The sequence below is a fragment of the Polyodon spathula genome, chromosome 6, assembly GCF_017654505.1.
Source record: "Polyodon spathula isolate WHYD16114869_AA chromosome 6, ASM1765450v1, whole genome shotgun sequence".
Taxonomy (NCBI): domain Eukaryota; kingdom Metazoa; phylum Chordata; class Actinopteri; order Acipenseriformes; family Polyodontidae; genus Polyodon; species Polyodon spathula.
This window is the reverse complement of record NC_054539.1, coordinates 1549206-1571741: the sequence shown is the minus strand read 5'-3', so window position 1 is coordinate 1571741 and position 22536 is coordinate 1549206. Positions and strand designations below refer to the sequence as shown.

General features: G+C 44.2%; 2 protein-coding genes across 4 annotated transcripts in view; one reads left to right on the top strand and one right to left on the bottom strand.

The window, feature by feature from the left end:
• Positions 1-1892, bottom strand: part of camkmt (calmodulin-lysine N-methyltransferase) — a 186522-nt gene extending 184630 nt beyond the window's left edge. Inside the window, exons 1-2 of the mRNA XM_041251730.1 lie at positions 1511-1892; positions 28-215 (exon numbers count right to left, since the gene is read on the bottom strand). Coding sequence (XP_041107664.1) covers positions 28-215; positions 1511-1606 — 284 coding nt within the window. The 5' untranslated portion in view covers positions 1607-1892. The remainder of the gene's footprint in view (positions 1-27; positions 216-1510) is intronic.
• Positions 1893-1968: 76 nt separating this feature from the next.
• prepl (prolyl endopeptidase like) lies at positions 1969-22536 on the top strand. Of its 3 annotated transcripts, XM_041251727.1 has the most exons (15): positions 1969-2053; positions 2349-2572; positions 3612-3740; positions 4134-4200; positions 6825-7037; positions 7421-7547; positions 8817-9033; positions 9548-9736; positions 16279-16485; positions 17037-17212; positions 17539-17755; positions 18421-18570; positions 18842-18968; positions 22057-22145; positions 22244-22536. In XM_041251727.1, exons 2-15 carry the CDS (start codon positions 2402-2404, stop codon positions 22316-22318), a joined length of 2154 nt encoding a protein of 717 aa, XP_041107661.1. In that variant the 5' UTR covers positions 1969-2053; positions 2349-2401; the 3' UTR covers positions 22319-22536. The 3 variants fall into 3 exon arrangements, with proteins under 3 accessions (XP_041107661.1, XP_041107662.1, XP_041107663.1); XM_041251728.1 differs by lacking the exon at positions 2349-2572 and having other exon boundaries at positions 1975-2053; XM_041251729.1 differs by lacking the exons at positions 1969-2053; positions 18421-18570; positions 18842-18968; positions 22057-22145; positions 22244-22536 and adding an exon at positions 18117-18227 and having other exon boundaries at positions 2066-2572.

Sequence of the window (22536 nt, the reverse complement as noted above, 5' to 3'; positions counted from 1 at the left end):
AGTACAGCTTGTAATACTGAGACTTACCTTAAAAAGGCACTGTACTGTGGAAATGAAGCACTTGTGTATTGGACCCACTGTCCCGCTCCTCCTCCTCCCGACTCCTCTCTGTCCAGCGCCTTCACTCTGGTTCTTGTGAAGAGGTTGAAGGAGGAGAATCTGCGCACGGATATCTGCTGCATACTGTCACTGTCCGGCTGCCTCTGCTTTAACACCTGAGATAGCAAAGCACAGTGGGGTCACAAACACTGACAGCCAGCACGGAAATGGGAAGCATTCTGAACAGAAGCACAGCAAATTCATATCAAGCTCTCTGCACTGAAATGCAATTTGCACCATTTTTTTGCACTAATAAAATAAAGCTGTTACATTTTACAGAATCAGTAACAATCATTTAATTTAAGGACTTTATAAGTGTACCTATAAGTTACCAGTTATGAAGCATTAACCAGGCTCCTCATTCAAAACACACTGATAGTGTTAGTCCATAATAACACAGCATGCAGATGTATAACCTCCCCCGGCTGCAAGTATTTTCAGTGTATATGACTGATCCAGCTAAACACCAATATATATGGGCCGCTAGTGACAAGCATATTTTAAATGGAAGGTTTGTGTCCCTACTGTTAAAACGTCCCTAGATATGTAAACAAACTGCAGTGTTAACAAGCACTGCCATCTCCCTAAAATACAATGGACCAAACATATACATGTAGTGCAATGTGTCTGCAGAACACTACACTAATACAGTACCTCCAGTCTAACAAAAAAAACAAAAAAACACACACATTTCTTAAATCTTTCCATCTAATTTCCAGCAGAGGTCCTCCTTCTACTTCAAGTCCATTCCATTCCCGGTCTTTGGGTGGAGCCAGTAAAAGGTGAAGCGAGCCTTCCTACAAGGTCACACCCCTGAGCCGGGCTATGGACAAAACGCATCGTCACAGCACTGTGGCAGTGTCCTCTCACACCACTACACCGGCACAGCATCCGCTGCTATTACTTTCATTAAAGTAAATATAATAACGAATTTTAATTAATTAATTAATTTAATTTAATTAAAAAAAAAAAACGATATTTCAACATTACAAGCCTATACGCGACTGTCTGGACCACAAAAGATAATGTCGTTAATATCTGATAGTGGCACACCAGCGCTACCTCCCAATGTTTTCTACCGGTGTCGCTTTATTTATTTATTTACTTATTTTAGAATGAACGAGCAGGACAGGTGCGCTGCAGCCTGCTCTCATGCAGTGCAACAGGTAGCCCATTTGCAGTCCCTGATAATGCACAGCTGTTGCTCTGCTTACCCAACTTTATATTTTATTATAGCAGACCTCCGACTGAAACGTAATTTTCTGTACAGTACTTCACGAACATTAAATTACTGAATACAAGAAACAAGAACACATATAAATCACCGTCATTCCACGGCACTGTACTTTATTATAATGCCCTGCTGTTTGTATTGTATGAGGCGAACGCGCTCATGACGCATCCTGCTTACCTGCCGCAGGAGACTCCACCGCGCCTTGGCAGCCTCGGGTTTGCGCTCCGTGGCATCCTTGTTGTTGTGGGGACACCTGTCTTTGTTTGTCAACATTGCCTGAGCGGACAGATCTGGCGCTCTGTAAACCGGACCACCTGTTGTTGTTGGGCTCCGCCAGTGCAACCCGCTATGCTGTACTTGCGTAGTGTGTTGTGCCCTGGCTGCTTCTTTTAGATAATAGCTTTATTTTCGATTGCACGTTTTCTCTGAATGAAATGTGAAAAGCTGCACAGGTATTGTCCTGTACGGCAGCACTGTAGTACTCCTATTCGTAGCAGCAAGTACAGCTGCATGCAAGCATGTTACTTCCGTACACTTCGTGTTACTCGGGTAATCAGGGGAAAGCGGGAGAGCACAGACGTGGTCAATCTCCAGGATTGGGCAGAATTAAATTCGACTCTGGTGTTGATTAGTTTAGCCTGTCCTACGCCATCTCAAAGCGCCGGGATTATTTATTGATTTATTTATTTCTTTATCGAAACAGATCTGGATTGTTTAAATGTAGGTAAAGCGAGGCAGCATGCAATCTGTGTAACGCGTTTAGACAAACTAAATCCTGGCAGCGCCTGTGTGCTTTGCTCTGATTTCATTTCGTGCCTTTTAGAACTGTAGTTTATAATTCGCAGTGCAGTATGTTTTGGTGTTTTTTTATTATTATTATTATTATTATTATTATTATTATTATTATTATTATTGACACCCAGATTTACAAAGTAGCACATATGTGTGATTAAATGGCCAGATTTTGTCATTTCTTGCTGTAGTTATGCACTGGCTGAATTTCTAATTTCTGTAGGTGAAATGTTGCTTTCATGAAAACTGAAAGGGTGATGTAACACTGCTGTTGCGATGTTAACTGCTCTGAGGTGCGCTTTGAGAATTGACACTTGCCACTGGGCGAGGTACCACACTAAGGTAACTGCAGCTGTTTGTAAGGCAAGAAAAGCGCAAATTCACAGTCCAAACTGTAGAGTATCTGGCAGTCCACAACAATGCGTGGTACCAAAGTACTACAATCAGGTAAGAAATTAAACTATTAATAATCACTATGACAACAATCTAGAAACTTTAGAAATAATGTATAGCATTTAGAAGTAGAAAAAAAAAAAAACACCAGAATACAGGATGTTAAAAACGGTATTATTATTATTATTATTATTATTATTATTATTATTATTATTATTTGGAATGTACCGTCAAAACTGGTGTGTAGGCAACCGGACCTAGTGCCTATTCAACGGAAAGACTGCAGTCAGCCCTACTGTAGGGCAGGGTTTCATCAGGACCACTCGCAATACTGCAGTCAGCCCTCCTGGAGGGCAAGGCTTCATCAGGACCACTCGCAATACTGCAGTCAGCCCTCCTGGAGGGCAAGGCTTCATCAGGGCCACTCGCAATACTGCAGTCAGCCCTCCTGGAGGGCAAGGCTTCATCAGGGCCACTCGCAATACTGCAGTCAGCCCTACTGGAGGGCAAGGCTTTATCAGGGCCACTCGCAATACTGCAGTCAGCCCTACTGGAGGGCAAGGCTTCATCAGGGCCACTCGCAATACTGCAGTCAGCCCTCCTGGAGGGCAAGGCTTCATCAGGGCCACTCGCAATACTGCAGTCAGCCCTACTGGAGGGCAAGGCTTCATCAGGGCCACTCGCAATACTGCAGTCAGCCCTACTGGAGGGCAAGGCTTTATCAGGGCCACTCGCAATACTGCAGTCAGCCCTACTGGAGGGCAAGGCTTCATCAGGGCCACTCGCAATACTGCAGTCAGCCCTTCTGGAGGGCAAGGCTTCATCAGGGCCACTCGCAATACTGCAGTCAGCCCTACTGGAGGGCAAGGCTTCATCAGGGCCACTCGCAATACTGCAGTCAGCCCTTCTGGAGGGCAAGGCTTCATCAGGGCCACTCGCAATACTGCAGTCAGCCCTACTGGAGGGCAAGGCTTTATCAGGGCCACTCGCAATACTGCAGTCAGCCCTACTGGAGGGCAAGGCTTCATCACTCGCAATACCCTCAAACACAGGTGCCTTTCCTTTTATTTTGTGTTTTCTTTATTTTTATCAGGATATCCTGCATTCTGTGCCAGAAGATTTTAAATCCCAGTTGCAGAAGTACAGAACTCTGGAGGCAATCTTTAGAATGAAAGTAAGAACAGCCCACGCACAGTTTGCAGACGCGGCAGAAAGGCCAGTGGTGAGTAAGTGCGTGCAGGATGGGTAGAAAGCCACTTGGGCCACAGTGCACTTCTGTTGTGGGGGGGGGGAGCAGCTCTGACCTGAATTGAAGGATTCCACTGGCATTACTGGGAAAAATGACATTTGTCACATGAAGGATGAAATGGCATTAACAATAAAAACAAACTCATTTCCTCACTGTACACAGCCTCTTGGTGGTGACTGGCGAGTATTTTGCTTTGTAAAATAATAGCACAATTACTATTCCATAGTCAGGTGTCTCACTGAAAATCCCAATTTCAACACATTATAGGAGCAGTGCCATAGAACAGAAATTGGTAATCAGTGTTTTTGATACATATGTTTGGTAGAAGTCAGTTTCCATTTGGTCAACTCTTTGTTATGCTTGCAGGTGCATGGAAGAAACCATGTATACTTCGAAGAGGGTGGCTGCATTTATCGGAGGAGCTTAGCTAACGGTAACAGGCTATAGTTTCATGTATGTGTCTAGTTAACGGTAACCTGCTGTAGTTTCAGGTATGTGTCTAGTTAACGGTAACCTGCTGTAGTTTCAGGTATGTGTCTAGCTAACGGTAACCTGCTGTAGTTTCAGGTATGTGTCTAGCTAACGGTAGCCTGCTGTAGTTTCAGGTATGTGTCTAGCTAACGGTAACCTGCTGTAGTTTCAGGTATGTGTCTAGCTAACGGTAGCCTGCTGTAGTTTCAGGTATGTGTCTAGCTAACGGTAACCTGCTGTAGTTTCAGGTATGTGTCTAGCTAACGGTAACCTGCTGTAGTTTCAGGTATGTGTCTAGCTAACGGTAACCTGCTGTAGTTTCAGGTATGTGTCTAGCTAACGGTAACCTGCTGTAGTTTCAGGTATGTGTCTAGCTAACGGTAACCTGCTGTAGTTTCAGGTATGTGTCTAGCTAACGGTAACCTGCTGTAGTTTCAGGTATGTGTCTAGCTAACGGTAACCTGCTGTAGTTTCAGGTATGTGTCTAGCTAACGGTAACCTGCTGTAGTTTCAGGTATGTGTCTAGCTAACGGTAGCCTGCTGTAGTTTCAGGTATGTGTCTAGCTAACGGTAACCTGCTGTAGTTTCAGGTATGTGTCTAGTTTTCCATCTGTAGAGGGAATTCTGTCAAAATGGCCATGTCCAAAATTGGGGAGACTGTAAAATGTTTTCACACGTACTTGATTTTTGTAACTTGATTGAGACCATAGGCGACTAACCCATAGTGCACAGGGGAGGCAATCTATTTTGTTCAGTGTATACACACTGTTGTTCTATGTTTTGTTATGGTTTTGCCGTTAAGCGGTTTAAAATGTAATAAAAAAAAACGGAAACTCATTAAGAAGATGCCAGAAGTTCGACATTGATAAAAAAAAATAAAAAAAAACATAATAAAATGCCCTCTCATGAACAGTGGTTTGACCCATAGCTGAATGCAACAGCAGATGTTTGTGGAGACAACAAAAAATGATTAATTAAATATAGTCTAGGTAGTTAGTTTTATTCTCTCTTAATTAAATTCTATGCAATGAAAAAAGGCAAGAGAGAACCAGACTATTATTATTCTTATTCTTATTATTCTTATTCTTATTATATTTATTTATTTATTTTTTAAATAAGGAAGTTAGTTAGGTTCATGTTGCTGTTGGGCCGTGAACGAGTTTAAAAACTAAATAAAATATTGCTACTGTTAAGCGCTAGTAATAATCTGAATCAGTCGGATTTCAAAACAACAGAAGCACCTTTTTACTTTAGTAAAGTGGACTAGTGTGTTTTTTTCATTAAAAACTTGCTGTTCTTTATTGAAATTAATTTTCATCTCACGTTGCATAATATTAAAGCTTGTTGTGTACTATTCATTCAATCAAACCAAATACGAATTTGCTTAAGGTGTTTTTCAAGTCAAGTAGCTCATTTGTTATATAAAACGACAGTCGCAGTCTTTCTTTTGAAGCCAGTGTCAACTTAAAGGCACTTTCCTGAAATTGTAGGATAATGAAAACATTGCTTATATTGTAGGATAATGAAAACATTTGCTTATATTCTCCCCGTCGTTCTGCGCACTGTCAGCCCTTGAAGAATGCATTTGCCTCTCTACACTCAGCGCAGTTAGTTCTTCAGTTTGCCCCCGACTTTTTAACAGTTAGACATCTGTGATTGAGGTACAAAATTCTTGGACTATTGCTTCTCGCATTGATGAAAGCACTGACTTGTTGTATTGCTTTTAGAATGAAACACTCACCTTTAGGTACCAAAACCGACTCTGTGTCACTGAATAAGAAAGTTTACTGGTCCAGAGCTTGAAAAGGGAGTATAATTTTGGTTGTTATACAGATAAATAAACTGTAATGCAAAAGCTGTATTTTTACAGTTGGTTGTTAAATGTAAAACTCCTTAAATTAGGTCTTTGAAAATTGTCAGTGGTTCTTGGAAAGTTCGTGAAATTTGTATCAGGAAAACTGTGTGATTCCTGTATTTACGGCATCTGATTGAAATAAGCAGTGATTATGTATTATTTTTGCAGCTGAGGTTTTGTAAAATGTATATATTATGTGAAATGGTTTGATTGCTAACATTTCAAAAACTATGTTTGTTAACTAGCTTGTGTGTGATTTATCAGGTTGCTCTATCTGGTAAAATGACAAGTTGTAATTTCTGAATTTCTTTTTCAGTCAGGTTCAAATCTGCTTCTAAAAGTGGTCTAAAATGGCTCAGAATGCATTTGAGAGCATGTTCAACCCCAAAGCTTCGGGCCAGAAGATTGGTTTTGCTTCAGAAGTTTCAGTCAGGCCATTTACACCCACGTACATAAGAACATGGGAAACGTGTGAGCACGAGAAGACATCATGCTGCAGTGCAGTACATTTCTAACCTAAGTGTGTTGAGAACAGTGGGATTCATATGGTTCAGAGATGGAAATAAGACTTCTATTGCATAGCAGCTTCCTCCATTCCAGGTTTTACAACAAGCTTGATTAGCCAGTGTGTAGGTAACACATGTGTCTTAACACTTAAACTCATAGTAAAACCAGGAGTAGATGAAGTGGTTTCTCCTCACCAGACTGTGTCCTGTCCCTTGCTGTCCCAGATCGGGGAGAGCCCCAGGTCCTGCTGTCTCTGGAAGATGTGGCCTGGGCGAACCCCGCGGAGGCCTCGTTCCAGCGTGTCAGACTCTCCCCACAGGAGAAGTACTTGGCAGCCACAGTGAAGAGTGGCCGGTCCGAGGAGGCTGGCTTTGCTGTGGTGAGGCTGGGGAGCACTCCTGCAGTGACTCACATTCAGACTCCAGTATTCAGCTTTGGTAAGGGTGCTCAGTGTTGGAGTTCATGTTGAACTCTAATTACGATACTATTCAAATATTGCAGAACGCTGATGCATTGTGGCAGGTGGCGTGGCTTTATTTTAGTATCTGTAGGCTTCCGTAACTTTGCAATGGAAATTGTTTGTAAAGGGGGTTGTTGAAAAACAGTAATAAAGTTCTTATTATTATTAACATGTTAGTAACGTTTTACCACTCGCACACATTCACCTGTAACTGTCTCGGTATGCTGCACTTCATTGTGCCAGGAAAAGTGCATATGACACAAACCAATCAGTTTGTCCAGAGAAAAATACATTAGAATGGCAGCACAACTTCACATAAATTGGTAGTACTGTGTTTTTAATTGTCTTCTTTTTCTACAGAGTGGGCCACAGACAACATTTTATTTTACACAAGCCAGAAGAACCTCCAGAGCCTTCAGGTTTACTCTTTAGTCTTTGGAGAGGAGCAGCCGCGGAGAACCCTAGTGTATGAAGAGCAGGACCCGAGGTAAAGCCCTGCATTGAACCCCAGTTGAGTCCTAACAGACCCTAGTGTGTGAAGAGCAGGACCCGAGGTAAAGCCCTGCATTGAACCCCAGTTGAGTTCTAACAGACCCTAGTGTGTGAAGAGCAGGACCCGAGGTAAAGCCCTGCATTGAACCCCAGTTGAGTTCTAACAGACCCTAGTGTGTGAAGAGCAGGACCCGAGGTAAAGCCCTGCATTGAACCCCAGTTGAGTTCTAACAGACCCTAGTGTGTGAAGAGCAGGACCCGAGGTAAAGCCCTGCATTGAACCCCAGTTGAGTTCTAACAGACCCTAGTGTGTGAAGAGCAGGACCCGAGGTAAAGCCCTGCATTGAACCCCAGTTGAGTTCTAACAGACCCTAGTGTGTGAAGAGCAGGACCCGAGGTAAAGCCCCTGCATTGAACCCCAGTTGAGCCCTGCATTTCTAACAGACCCTAGTGTGTGAAGATCAGGACCCAGACCCTAGGTAAAGCAAGGTAAAGCCCTGCATTGAACCCCAGTTGAGTTCTAACAGACCCTAGTGTGTGAAGATCAGGACCCGAGGTAAAGCCCTGCATTGAACCCCAGTTGAGTTCTAACAGACCCTAGTGTGTGAAGAGCAGGACCCGAGGTAAAGCCCTGCATTGAACCCCAGTTGAGTTCTAACAGACCCTAGTGTGTGAGGATCAGGACCCGAGGTAAAGCCCTGCATTGAACCCCAGTTGAGTCCTAACAGACTTTGAACGTTCAGGCAGTGCGGGAAAGAAGGGCTTGTCTGCTTTTTAGTGCTGTTTGTAAGTCTGCAGTTACTGCGCCTTCATTTTGTATTTTACTCTGAATAGAGCTTGGTCTATACATTTAGGGCTGGACAAGCTTCCCTGCCTCGATCCCAGTCCTGCTTTGAGATACTGAATTGTGTAAAACAACCAAGACTGTGCAGGATTCTGAGCAGACAGGCCCATGCTGTGAATGTGCTCAGAACAGGTTAAGATGCATTGTTTTCCCCCTCTATGTTTGCATGGATCTTTTCCAGCAGACGATCACTTAAAGCAACCTGTCTGCTTGGATAACTCCAGGCACTGCAGTTAGATGAAGCAAAAAGTGTTGGCATCCGGTCATTGGTAACACATCTTGGAGTGGTACTCCTGTACAATAGGTGGAATGAGATGAGTCGGTGCATGATTGCCTGGGTGTTAATTACTGCACCTCTCTTGTAATGACTTCCTGTGCATCACATTTGCTTGCTGATTGTTTCCCCCTGTGCACTTGCAGGTTCTTTGTGGAGGTGATGAGCTCCAAGGACAAGAGGTTCCTCACTATTAACTGCAACAGCAAGAGCTGCTCGGAGGTGCACCTGGTTGAGTGCAGGAGCCCTCTCCTCCCCCCTGTGCTGGTACAGCCTCGCACTGCAGGGCTGATCTATCATGTAGAGCACAACGAGGGCCAGCTGTACATCCTCACCAACGCGGGGCCAGCACGTGAATACCAGGTGAGCAGCCCTCCCTAGACTCCATGCTTGTATCTTAGTGTGTGCCCCTCCCTCTGAAAGAGTGTCTCAATGCCTAAAGAGCACAGTGCTAACAGGGCATCCCTGTGACAAGGTAGACGATGGTCAAGACGGTATAAATACTGGACTCACCCAAACAAATTGTATTGTTCAGCACAACATTTAATAAAAACGCTTGCTGTCTTCAGGCTGTTTTGAAAGGGAAGACACAGCATTGGTACAGGATAATGATGCATACTGTACAGTACCAGCACTGCTCCTACAGCCTACACCGTCTGACTTTCTATAGCTTTTTTTTTTATTTGCATCGACTGATTAGCATATTGGTCATCCAGTTGTAACGGATCTCCTCCAAGTGGTTTAATAATACTGACTTGAGCGTAAGACACATACTGGCCACTTGGCTACAGAGCTTGCAGTAGATAGTTAAGCCCAATTGCTTGAAGATACAGTCACTCTGACACTTGGGTTTGAATGACCTCTCTCCTCCTGTCAGCTGATGAGAGCCCCCCTGATCTCCCCGGCGCTGAAGCACTGGCAGCTCCTGTACCAACCGGCTGTGAACACCAGACTGATTGACATGGAGCTGTTTCAAAAGCACTGCGTGATGGCCATGAGGGGCCGCACACAACTCTATCTAGACATCATCCCCCTTGATGAGCCGACGCAGGTCTCAACTGTCGAGGTAGGGGTCTGCAGACACTGTCACCTAGCAGGCTGGGCAGCACTGACTGGGATCCGTGCTTTGTGAAAGATAGTTTTACATGACGGATCCAATGAGATACAGTAATGCCCTGTCCCTATTTATATACACAGGGAGACTGCAGTTCGAAATTTACCACCGTTTTGCCTTTTGTAGTTTAAATAACAGAAATCTCAGCAGGATTAACCTACCAAGGACCTTGTAACAAGGGCCACTCTATTTCTTTACTTTGAACACAACACATTCAGCAACACGCTTACTTTCTACAATTCTGTATTATGTGTATCGACCCGTAAGTAAACTTTCATATACCATAATATAATATCCGGGCTGTAGAAATGAGATTGCTGAACACAAGTTTGTTTTATACTAGCGATGCAGGTGTTTGTCTCCAATATATATCTATAAGACTCTAGATTTAGTAAAAGTGTGGTCTTTCCCTTTTCAAAGTCAGTGCTAATTCCACTCTGTCTGCCTGCTATGCTGTGCTGTTAATCTGAGCCTTTGTGAATTTTTTTTCATATTTATACTGGACAGGATTTGGAATCTCAATGAAAGGGAATGACAGAGATATTCCGCTAGTCTCTGCTAGCTGTCACTAAATTAAAACCTGTTCCCATATCAAAAGCAACACATTGAATTCTCAACCTGTGGGTTTGTTGCAAATACAACCAGGAAGTCCAGGCAAAAAGTCCTCACTGTTATATAGATCTGGAATTGTGAAATAAAACGATTCTTGTCTCCTACAACTCAAGTTTACTGGCCAGTTATTTCTGCTCAACAGCTCAGATTATCTACAGTGTAAACATGAGTCACGCTTCCTCTGTGATTAGGGCATGCTTTCCTTCATAATTACAGATTGGGATTTTGGATGTGAGCTTGATCGAGCAAGGTGCCACTTATTATAGGGGTTTAGATAAGAAATATTTGACCATGCTTTTTATCTGTTTACACATCTGCATTGTCAGACTAGATACAGTGCAGTACACCAAACATTACCATGCAGGAGCTCAGATACAGTGCACCCAACATTACCATGCAGGAGCTTAGATACAGTGCAGAGCACCCAACATTACCATGCAGGAGCTTAGATACAGTGCAGTGCACCCAACATTACCATGCAGGAGCTTAGATACAGTGCAGTGCACCCAACATTACCATGCAGGAGCTTAGATACAGTGCAGTGCACCCAACATTACCATGCAGGAGCTTAGATACAGTGCAGTGCACCCAACATTACCATGCAGGAGCTTAGATACAGTGCAGTGCACCCAACATTACCATGCAGGAGCTTAGATACAGTGCACCCAACATTACCATGCAGGAGCTTAGATACAGTGCAGTGCACCCAACATTACCATGCAGGAGCTTAGATACAGTGCAGTGCACCCAACATTACCATGCAGGAGCTTAGATACAGTGCAGTGCACCCAACATTACCATGCAGGAGCTTAGATACAGTGCAGTGCACCCAACATTACCATGCAGGAGCTTAGATACAGTGCAGTGCACCCAACATTACCATGCAGGAGCTTAGATACAGTGCAGTGCACCCAACATTACCATGCAGGAGCTTAGATACAGTGCAGTGCACCCAACATTACCATGCAGGAGCTTAGATACACCCAACATTACCATGCAGGAGCTTAGATACAGTGCAGTGCACCCAACATTACCATGCAGGAGCTTAGATACAGTGCAGTGCACCCAACATTACCATGCAGGAGCTTAGATACAGTGCAGTGCACCCAACATTACCATGCAGGAGCTTAGATAGTGCAGTGCACCCAACATTACCATGCAGGAGCTTAGATACAGTGCAGTGCACCCAACATTACCATGCAGGAGCTTAGATACAGTGCAGTGCACCCAACATTACCATGCAGGAGCTTAGATACAGTGCAGTGCACCCAACATTACCATGCAGGAGCTTAGATACAGTGCAGTGCACCCAACATTACCATGCAGGAGCTTAGATACAGTGCAGTGCACCCAACATTACCATGCAGGAGCTTAGATACAGTGCAGTGCACCCAACATTACCATGCAGGAGCTTAGATACAGTGCAGTGCACCCAACATTACCATGCAGGAGCTTAGATACAGTGCAGTGCACCCAACATTACCATGCAGGAGCTTAGATACAGTGCAGTGCACCCAACATTACCATGCAGGAGCTTAGATACAGTGCAGTGCACCCAACATTACCATGCAGGAGCTTAGATACAGTGCAGTGCACCCAACATTACCATGCAGGAGCTTAGATACAGTGCAGTGCACCCAACATTACCATGCAGGAGCTTAGATACAGTGCAGTGCACCCAACATTACCATGCAGGAGCTTAGATACAGTGCAGTGCACCCAACATTACCATGCAGGAGCTTAGATACAGTGCAGTGCACCCAACATTACCATGCAGGAGCTTAGATACAGTGCAGTGCACCCAACATTACCATGCAGGAGCTTAGATACAGTGCAGTGCACCCAACATTACCATGCAGGAGCTTAGATACAGTGCAGTGCACCCAACATTACCATGCAGGAGCTTAGATACAGTGCAGTGCACCCAACATTACCATGCAGGAGCTTAGATACAGTGCAGTGCACCCAACATTACCATGCAGGAGCTTAGATACAGTGCAGTGCACCCAACATTACCATGCAGGAGCTTAGATACAGTGCAGTGCACCCAACATTACCATGCAGGAGCTTAGATACAGTGCAGTGCACCCAACATTACCATGCAGGAGCTTAGATACAGTGCAGTGCACCCAACATTACCATGCAGGAGCTTAGTGCACCCAACATTACCATGCAGGAGCTTAGATACAGTGCAGTGCACCCAACATTACCATGCAGGAGCTTAGATACAGTGCACCCAACATTACCATGCAGGAGCTTAGATACAGTGCAGAGCACCCAACATTACCATGCAGGAGCTTAGATACAGTGCAGTGCACCCAACATTACCATGCAGGAGCTTAGATAGTGCACCCAACATTACCATGCAGGAGCTTAGATACAGTGCAGTGCACCCAACATTACCATGCAGGAGCTTAGATACACAGTGCACCCAACATTACCATGCAGGAGCTTAGATACAGTGCAGTGCACCCAACATTACCATGCAGGAGCTTAGATACAGTGCACCCAGTGCACCCAACATTACCATGCAGGAGCTTAGATATAGTGCAGTGCACCCAACATTACCATGCAGGAGCTTAGATACAGTGCAGTGCACCCAACATTACCATGCAGGAGCTTAGATACAGTGCAGTGCACCCAACATTACCATGCAGGAGCTTAGATACAGTGCAGTGCACCCAACATTACCATGCAGGAGCTTAGATACAGTGCAGTGCACCCAACATTACCATGCAGGAGCTTAGATACAGTGCAGTGCACCCAACATTACCATGCAGGAGCTTAGATACAGTGCACCCAACATTACCATGCAGGAGCTTAGATACAGTGCAGTGCACCCAACATTACCATGCAGGAGCTTAGATACAGTGCAGTGCACCCAACATTACCATGCAGGAGCTTAGATACAGTGCAGGAGCAGTGCACCCAACATTACCATGCAGGAGCTTAGATACAGTGCAGTGCACCCAACATTACCATGCAGGAGCTTAGATACAGTGCACCCAACATTACCATGCAGGAGCTTAGATACAGTGCAGTGCACCCAACATTACCATGCAGGAGCTTAGATACAGTACAGTGCACCCAACATTACCATGCAGGAGCTTAGATACAGTGCAGTGCACCCAACATTACCATGCAGGAGCTTAGATACAGTGCACCCAACATTACCCAACATTACCATGCAGGAGCATTAGATGCAGGAGCTTAGATACAGTGCAGTGCACCCAACATTACCATGCAGGAGCTTAGATACAGTGCAGTGCACCCAACATTACCATGCAGGAGCTTAGATACAGTGCAGAGCACCCAACATTACCATGCAGGAGCTTAGATACAGTGCAGGAGCTTAGATACAGTGCAGTGCACCCAACATTACCATGCAGGAGCTTAGATACAGTGCAGTGCACCCAACATTACCATGCAGGAGCTTAGATACAGTGCAGTGCACCCAACATTACCATGCAGGAGCTTAGATACAGTGCAGTGCACCCAACATTACCATGCAGGAGCTTAGATACAGTGCAGTGCACCCAACATTACCATGCAGGAGCTTAGATTATGCAGAGCTTAGCAGTGCACCCAACATTACCATGCAGGAGCTTAGATACAGTGCAACATTACCATGCAGGACAGTGCACCCAACATTACCATGCAGGAGCTTAGATACAGTGCAGTGCACCCAACATTACCATGCAGGAGCTTAGATACAGTGCAGTGCACCCAACATTACCATGCAGGAGCTTAGATACAGTGCAGTGCACCCAACATTACCATGCAGGAGCTTAGATACAGTGCAGTGCACCCAACATTACCATGCAGGAGCTTAGATACAGTGCAGTGCACCCAACATTACCATGCAGGAGCTTAGATACACAGTGCAGGAGCTTAGATACACCCAACATTACCATGCAGGAGCTTAGATACAGTGCAGTGCACCCAACATTACCATGCAGGAGCTTAGATACAGTGCAGTGCACCCAACATTACCATGCAGGAGCTTAGATACAGTGCAGTGCACCCAACATTACCATGCAGGAGCTTAGATACAGTGCACCCAACATTACCATGCAGGAGCTTAGATACAGTGCAGTGCACCCAACATTACCATGCAGGAGCTTAGATACAGTGCACCCAACATTACCATGCAGGAGCTTAGATACAGTGCAGTGCACCCAACATTACCATGCAGGAGCTTAGATACAGTGCAGTGCACCCAACATTACCATGCAGGAGCTTAGATACAGTGCAGTGCACCCAACATTACCATGCAGGAGCTTAGATACAGTGCAGTGCACCCAACATTACCATGCAGGAGCTTAGATACAGTGCAGTGCACCCAACATTACCATGCAGGAGCTTAGATACAGTGCAGTGCACCCAACATTACCATGCAGGAGCTTAGATACAGTGCAGTGCACCCAACATTACCATGCAGGAGCTTAGATACAGTGCATCCAACATTACTATGCAGGAGCTTAGATACAGTGCAGAGCACCCAACATTACCATGCAGGAGCTTAGATACAGTGCAGTGCACCCAACATTACCATGCAGGAGCTTAGATACAGTGCAGTGCACCCACCATTACCATGCAGGAGCTTAGATACAGTGCAGTGCACCCAACATTACCATGCAGGAGCTTAGATACAGTGCACCCAACATTACCATGCAGTGCACCCAACATTACCATGCAGGAGCTTAGATACAGTGCAGAGCACCCAACATTACCATGCAGGAGCTTAGATACAGTGCAGTGCACCCACCATTACCATGCAGGAGCTTAGATACAGTGCAGTGCACCCAACATTACCATGCAGGAGCTTAGATACAGTGCTCCCAACATTACTATGCAGGATGCTGTCCTTGAAACTGAACAGGATTTTATTTTGTTTATTTATTTTGCACCAGACGAGGTCGCTAACCCTAGGCCCCTGCTATCAACAATACAGATTCACAGTGTGCACGTAATCGCAATTAACAATGTGTCAGATTATGCTAAAGCATTAATAGTACATGATGTAACCTTACCAGTACAGTGTGTACCCAGCTGACAGAACAGCTTAGTTACTATCATAAAACCTTTAGCAACCTTTAGAACTGCAAAAGCGTTCTTGATTTATTCTTATCAGATAAAAGGGATAAGACATCAAGATGTTTTGTTCCTGTCGTTCTCTTCCTCTATACAACCCGCATTTGCTGAGCTTGTCCATAAAGAAATTCCAGGGGGTGTTAAATAATCTCCATGTAGTCAATAGGGCAAAGGAAATGTAATTCATTCTCCCCTCTGTTGTGGCAGAGAGAAGTGGTATGGCTTTCACAAAAAATGGGTGTATGAAATAGAGAGAGAACTACACAGTGGAGAGAAATTCACCCTTAATGAGAATTAAAACATGATTTAACAACATTGTGATTTTTGTGATAATTCTTACCTGATGACTGATACCTGAAAAGACTGTTCAGGTTTGTATTTATCTTTAAGTTACATATTTAATTATTTTGCCCAAGCTGCTGGGTTGTACTGAGTCTGTGTTAGTTGAGAGGAGGACAAAGAGCTGTGTAGACATGCCTCGGCTGTAACATGGGGTAAATAGAAGTACCTGACACTATGACATGTGGTACTGTGGGGGTAGGCTAGGTATGGTCTGAAGCATCTGACTATTAAAATAGCTGTGCTCTGTGCTTGTGCCCACAATCCAGTCAGGACTCTATAGTGTCCCCTGGCCTGGATTAACATCATACCAACCTACCCAGCGTTATAGGGTGCATTTGGGTATAATCTGGTAATTGGTTTATTTCACACACATTGTCATGAAGACCCTCTGTATGTGTGTGCACTGTTTCTATTCATTCATTGCTAATGCCAGTCTCTCTTTTCAGCTGCCACAGTGGGCGTGTGCTCTAGAGGCAGGGTTGAACTCACATCTCCGCAGCAACACCTTCCACTTCCTGCTGTCCTCTCCTGTCCAGCCTCCGAGAGCTTTCTTCTATTCGCTGCATGAAGATCAACTCTACCAGCAACAAGAGGCGCAGGCAACGGCATGCAGAACTGACTACCAGACCTTACGCACAGAGGCACAAAGCATGGTATTTGATTTACATGCATTGATACCTCCAGACATGTAGCAAACTTGCTTCTGTAAAGTCAGTTTGGTGTTCTGGTTTTAGGAACTTTAAAGCAGTCAATCAGACAGGACACTAAGATGAAGGAGCTAGCCAGAACTTAGCAGGGTGTGGAAATAAGACTCCCGTTGCATAGCAGTTTGATCCATTCCTGGTTTTACTACGAGTTTAAAAGAACACACCTGAGATGCTTACTTTTACACTGTGGCTAATCTAGCTCGTAGTAAAACCTGGAATGGGTGGAACTGTTATTCAGTAGGAGTTTTATTTTCCATCTCTGCTTTGTTTCTTGCAGTTTTACCTTGTTTTAGGAAGTGGCTGCCATTTGTAAATGTCCCAATTGGAATTAAAAGGGCTTTCCTACTGTAATAGCAAGAGTTGGAAATAATGTGTTGATAAATGCACTATATTAACAGAATAGCTGCAAGCTACAGTAGTTAGAAGCCTGCAGTTCCAGCAAGCTCCCATGCTGCTCTTCAGGTGTGCTAGTTTAGGGGTTTCTGCTCGTTTCTCAGGATGGCACTGCAGTCCCGATGACTGTGATTCACAGACGCACCGCAGAGGAGCTGCCCCGGAGCCCCCTCCTGGTTCACGTGTATGGAGCGTACGGAGTGGACCTGAACATGGCCTTCAAACCAGAGAGCAGGGTGCTGTTGGACGAGGGCTGGACATTAGCCTACTGTCACGTCAGGTAGAGCTAGTTCATTAATTGATATCAAGCTCAACCTGACCTTGCTAGAAATACTTTGCTAAACAGCTAATTTAACAAACACTTGTGCCAAGAAGAAGAGGCTGCCACCTTCTTAAATGTGTAAACAGTCTCAACTGTTTAGTTTACTACTAAGAATCGTTTAATAAAGCCATTAACTATGAGCTAACATTGAATAGCATGTGGGGAAAAAAAACCTTTGGTCAAGCTTTTGTTTCACCTTATTTGTTACTAGAGGGCACTTCTCTGGTATGTCAGCATTCACTTGATCACTGTGTTCTCTGGTTGCTTCTCTTTGTGTTGTGTAGAGGTGGAGGAGAGCTGGGCCTGGGCTGGCATGCTCGGGGGCGCCTGACTCAGAAGCACAGGGGCCTGGAGGACTTGCAGGCCTGTGTGCTGCATCTGTTCCAGCTCGGGGTCTCCCGGCCAGGGCTGACTGCACTCACAGGCAGCAGTGCTGGAGGAGTCCTGGCCGGAGCACTGTGTAACCGCTGCCCAGAGCTGCTCCGCGCGCTCATCTTACAAGTCAGTGCATTCCACCAGCTTTCTATCACATTAACCCTAAGCAGGGGCCATCCACCATCCCCTTGTAAATGTTCACTATGGTAAATTTGCACGCTAATAGCAGTTTTCCCATGCATAGTTTACCATGGATTGTAATTTTTTTTTACATAAAAATTATTATTTGCGTTACGTAAATTTAAAGCATAAAAAACAAGCCAGCAAAGAACCAAAAGGTCTGATACAAGGGTTCTGATAAGAAAATGGATTTTAAAACCTTAGCACTCCTTTAAGAGCAGAGAAAAATAGACCCCAAACCGTATCTGTGGCAGTGTTAGAGCCTGTGTGTGTGTGTGTGTATGCTGATCTCTGTATCTCTGCCCAGGCCCCCTTCCTGGATGTTCTCGGGAGCCTGTGTGTGTGTGTGTGCTGATCGCTGTATCTCTGCCCAGACCCCCTTCTTGGATGTTCTCAGGAGCCTGTGTGTGTGTGTGTGCTGATCTCTGTATCTCTCCCCAGACCCCCTTCCTGGATCTAGAACCCCTCAACCAACACTCACACACGACTAGAGATATAGAGACGGGTCTATATGGGAAGGACCTATGAGAGCCCTCAGAGTGTCTGTGTGTGTGTGTGTGTGTGTGTGTGTGTGTGTGTGTGTGTGTGCTGATGTCTATATCTCTGCCCAGGCCCCCTTCCTGGATGTTCTCGGGACGATGCAGGACCCATCTCTGCCACTGACTGTGGAGGAGCAGGAGGAGTGGGGTGATCCGCTAACTAACCAAGAGCACCGCGAGAGTATAGAGAGCTACTGTCCCTCTCACAACATCCGGGCACAGGTACTGTAAACACTCTCTCTGCAGATTGCTCTAGGCTGCCGTAGGGACATGCTCCAACACTATACCATAAAAAAATATATGTTTTTATGATGGCATGGTTTGGTTGCACAGAAATGTATAACACCTGCCATATGTAGCACACACTTTTGATAGTAGGCTTTCAGTAACAGGTTATTCTGGATCCAAATTGGCACGTATTACTCATTTTTTGAAAGTACTGACTGTGTTCATGGAGCCTCAATAAGAGCGCTGCACTCCTGTTTTCTTTCAGAGATACCCCTCCATGTTGATCACCGCCTATGAGGGGGATCAGAGAGTGCCACTGCCAGGGCTGTTGAAATACATTAGCAGGCTGAGGGCAGCAGCAGCTGTGCATGCTAGTGAGTACAACAAAACAGGTAAGGCAACATCATGCTCTCACTAACCACTGAGACTGCAGCACTAAGTAGAGAGTGACAGGCACTGCCAGTCACAAAAACAACCTAATTAACAAACAGGAGATCATATCTCCATCCAAATCTACCAAATACTTTTTATTAAAGGGGTGTTGTGTTGTGTTCATTTTTTCAACCAAAACTTCTAAACACTCGTCAAATAAAGTTAAACTTATAAGAAACTTATCACTGTATTGATAAAGGCACTGGCTGAAATATTAGTCTACTTAGTTTTACCTACATTTTATTAAAACTGTGCCTTTTACACCAATCTGTATAAGATATGACCGAAAAATAAATTATATTTCAGATTCTTTTAATAGTGACGTAATTTACCTTATTATTCATTAAATTCAGTTGCAATTTGAACCTTAACACCTGTTTATTGTCTATCCATGTATTATAAAAAATAATAGCTGGGCTTCAGTGAGTTAAAGGAAAATAATTCCATCTCGGTTTTCTGTGACAGTTTATAAACTACTCCACCTAACGGTCTCCCTGGAGGAATTATTCTCCTGTAACTCATTGAAGCCCATCTAGTATTCCTATCCTCTCTCTCTCTCTCTCTCTCTCTCTCCCTCTGTCTCTCTCCCTCTGTCTCTCTCTCTCTCTCCCTGTCTCTCTCTCCTCTGTCTCTCTCTCGCTCTCTCTCACTCTCTCTCTCTCTCTCTCTCTCTCTCTCTAGAGAGAGAGATAGAGAGATAGAGAGGAGAAAGACAGAGAAGAGAGAGACCCTCCGATGTCTCTCTCTCTCTCTCTCTCTATCTCCTCTCTCCTATCTCTCAGAGAGACAGAGCGAGAGAGAATGATAGAGAGAGGATCTCTCTCTCTATCTCTCTCTCTCTCTCTCTATCCCTCCCTATCTCTCTCTCTATCCCTCTCTCTCTATCTCTCGCTCTCTCTCTCTCTCTCTCTCTCTCTCTCTCTCTCTCTCTCTCTCTCTCTCTCTCTCTCTCTCTCTCTTCTCTCTCTCTCTCTCTCTATCTCTCTTCCCTCTCTCTCTCTCTCTCTCTCTCTCTCTCTCTCTCTCGTCTCTCTCTCTCTCTCTCCTCTCTCTCTCTCTCTCTCTCTATATATATATATATATATATACACACACACACACACATTACATTATACAGTGCCTTGCAAAAGTATTCAAGTATATTGAAATTTCGTTCTGTTTGATATTTTATTTTAAAACAATTAAACTCAAAATCAATTATTGTAAGGTGACATTGGTTTTATGTTGGGAAATATTTTTAAGAAAAATAAAGAACTGAAATATCTTGCTTGCATAAGTATTCAACCCACACACATTAATATTTGGTAGAGCCACCTTTCGCTGCAATAACAGCTTTAAGTCTTTCAGCTTTCAGTGCTTTTCAGATGGTACTTTTTGAGTAATGGCTTCTTTCTTGCCACCCTCCCATACAGGCCAGTGTTATGCAGAGCTCTTGATATGGTTGACTGGTGCACCATTACTCCACTCCCAGCCACTGAACTCTGTAGCTCCTTCAAAGTGATTGTTGGCCTTTCTGTGGTTTCTCTCACAAGTCTCCTTGTTTGAGTGCTGAGTTTTGAGGGACGGCCTTTTCTTGGCAGTGCCTGGGTGGTGTGATGCAGCTTCCACTTCCTGATTATTGATCCAACTGTGCTCACTAGGATATCCAAACACTTGGATATTATTTTGTACCCTTTCCCTAATCTATGCATTTGTATTACTTTATCTCTGACTTCTGTAGAATGCGCTTTGGTCTTAATTTTCCTTCAGATTCACAGCCTTACCAATGATCCTTCAACAGTGGGGGGTTTTATCCAGAAAATGTGACAGCAACTTTAATGGTTCACAGGTGGAGGCCAATGGTAAGGTAATTGTGTCCTCGTTAGGGCAATTTCTTTCATCAGTGCAAACTGGGAGCTTCCACAGCACAGGGGTTGAATACTTATGCAAGCAAGATATTTAGGTTTTTATTTTTCTTAAAAATATTTCAGAACATAAAACCAATGTCACCTTACAATATTTGATTCTGAGTTTCAGTGTTTAAAAATAAAATATCAAACAGGACGAAATTTCAGTGTACCATTTGTAATTGTAATATGAGAGAATTGGTCAGGGGTCTGAAAACTTTTGCAAGGCACTGTATATAGTGCCTATATAAAGTCATTTTCCACTTATTTCCACACCATACTCCACACTGTTAAGGGGAAAAAAGTTTTTATTGAGAAAAAAATTATATATTTAAAATACAAATCTGAAAGATCATAATTGGGTAAGTCTCCACCCCCCTGAGTTAATACTTGTTGGAAGCACCTTTGGCAGCAATTACAGCTGTGAGTCTGTTGGGATAGGACTCTACCAACATTTACCTTTTCGTTCCTTAGCCACTCCAGTGTAGCTTTGGCTGGGTGCTTCCGGTCGTTGTCATGCTGAAAGGTGAACTTCCGTCCCAGTGTCAGCTTTCTTGCAGAGGGCAGCAGGTTTTCCTCAAGGACTTCTCTGTACTTTGCTCCATTCATTTTCCCTTCAATCCTGACAAGTACCCCAGTCCCTGCCGATGAGACACAGCCCAATAACATGATGATGCCACCACCATGCTTCACAGTAGGGATGGTGTTCGTTGGGTGATGTGCTGTGTGGGGTTTGTGCCAAACATAGTGCTTTGCATTTAGGCCAGAAAGTTCAATTTTAGTTTTGTCAAACCACAAAACTTTTTGCCACATGGTTACAGAATCTCCTCTGTGTTGGTTTGCATACTTCAAACGGGATTCAAGGTGGGCTTTCTTGAGTAATGGCTTCCTTCTTGCCACCCTACCATGCAGGCCAGATTTGTGGAGTGCTTGGAATATTGTTGTCACATACACACTTTGACCAGTCTTGGCCATAAAAGCCTGTAACACTTGCAAAGTTGCCATTGTCTCTTGGTAGCCTCTCTGATCAGTCTCCTTCTTGCTCGGTCATCCAGTTTGGAGGGACGGCCTGATCTAGGCAGGTCTTTGTGGTGCCATACACCTTCCACTTCTTACCAGATTGGGTCTTAATGTATCTTGCACATTCTGCTTCTTGTTCCAGATAAGGACCCTGTGCCCAGCTTCATTTTAGATGTTCAGCCAGGGAGTGATCATTTTGGCCCAACAGATTTGGAAGAATCGATTTGTCAGGTAAGCACAATTCACATATGATACCGAGACTTGAAGAGCAGGGTTGTACCTATTAGGCATCTGGATTTATCTAGCATTTGTTTTTCTTTATTTGTTAGACCGCCAGGCAGTTTTCATTCCTGTACAAAGAACTCGGGATTGATGTGAAGCACCTTAAAAGGAAGAGGAGATAGATTTGTACTTCAGTGAAATCTGGTGGCTGAGGTTTACTTGGGGGATATTCTGAACAATGCCCCAGCACAGGCACTGAAGACAGAACTGGCAGCAATAGCAGAAGATGATACATGAAAATCGACTTTATTTTTATAACATTTCAGATTTAAGGTTGCAGATATTTTTTGGTGTCTTGTTTATTTTTTTAACCTGTATGTTTCAAATAAAAAACACCCTC

What these genes read in the sequence shown, in the direction of transcription:
- prepl (XM_041251727.1), top strand. Translation starts at nt 2,402, where the DNA reads ATGTTAACTGCTCTGAGGTGCGCTTTGAGAATTGACACTTGCCACTGG. An exon ending in TTAGCCTACTGTCACGTCAG is followed by an intron (nt 17,213 to 17,538) that starts GTAGAGCTAGTT and finishes TGTGTTGTGTAG; the next exon opens with AGGTGGAGGAGAGCTGGGCC. An exon ending in TGGAAGAATCGATTTGTCAG is followed by an intron (nt 22,146 to 22,243) that starts GTAAGCACAATT and finishes TTTATTTGTTAG; the next exon opens with ACCGCCAGGCAGTTTTCATT.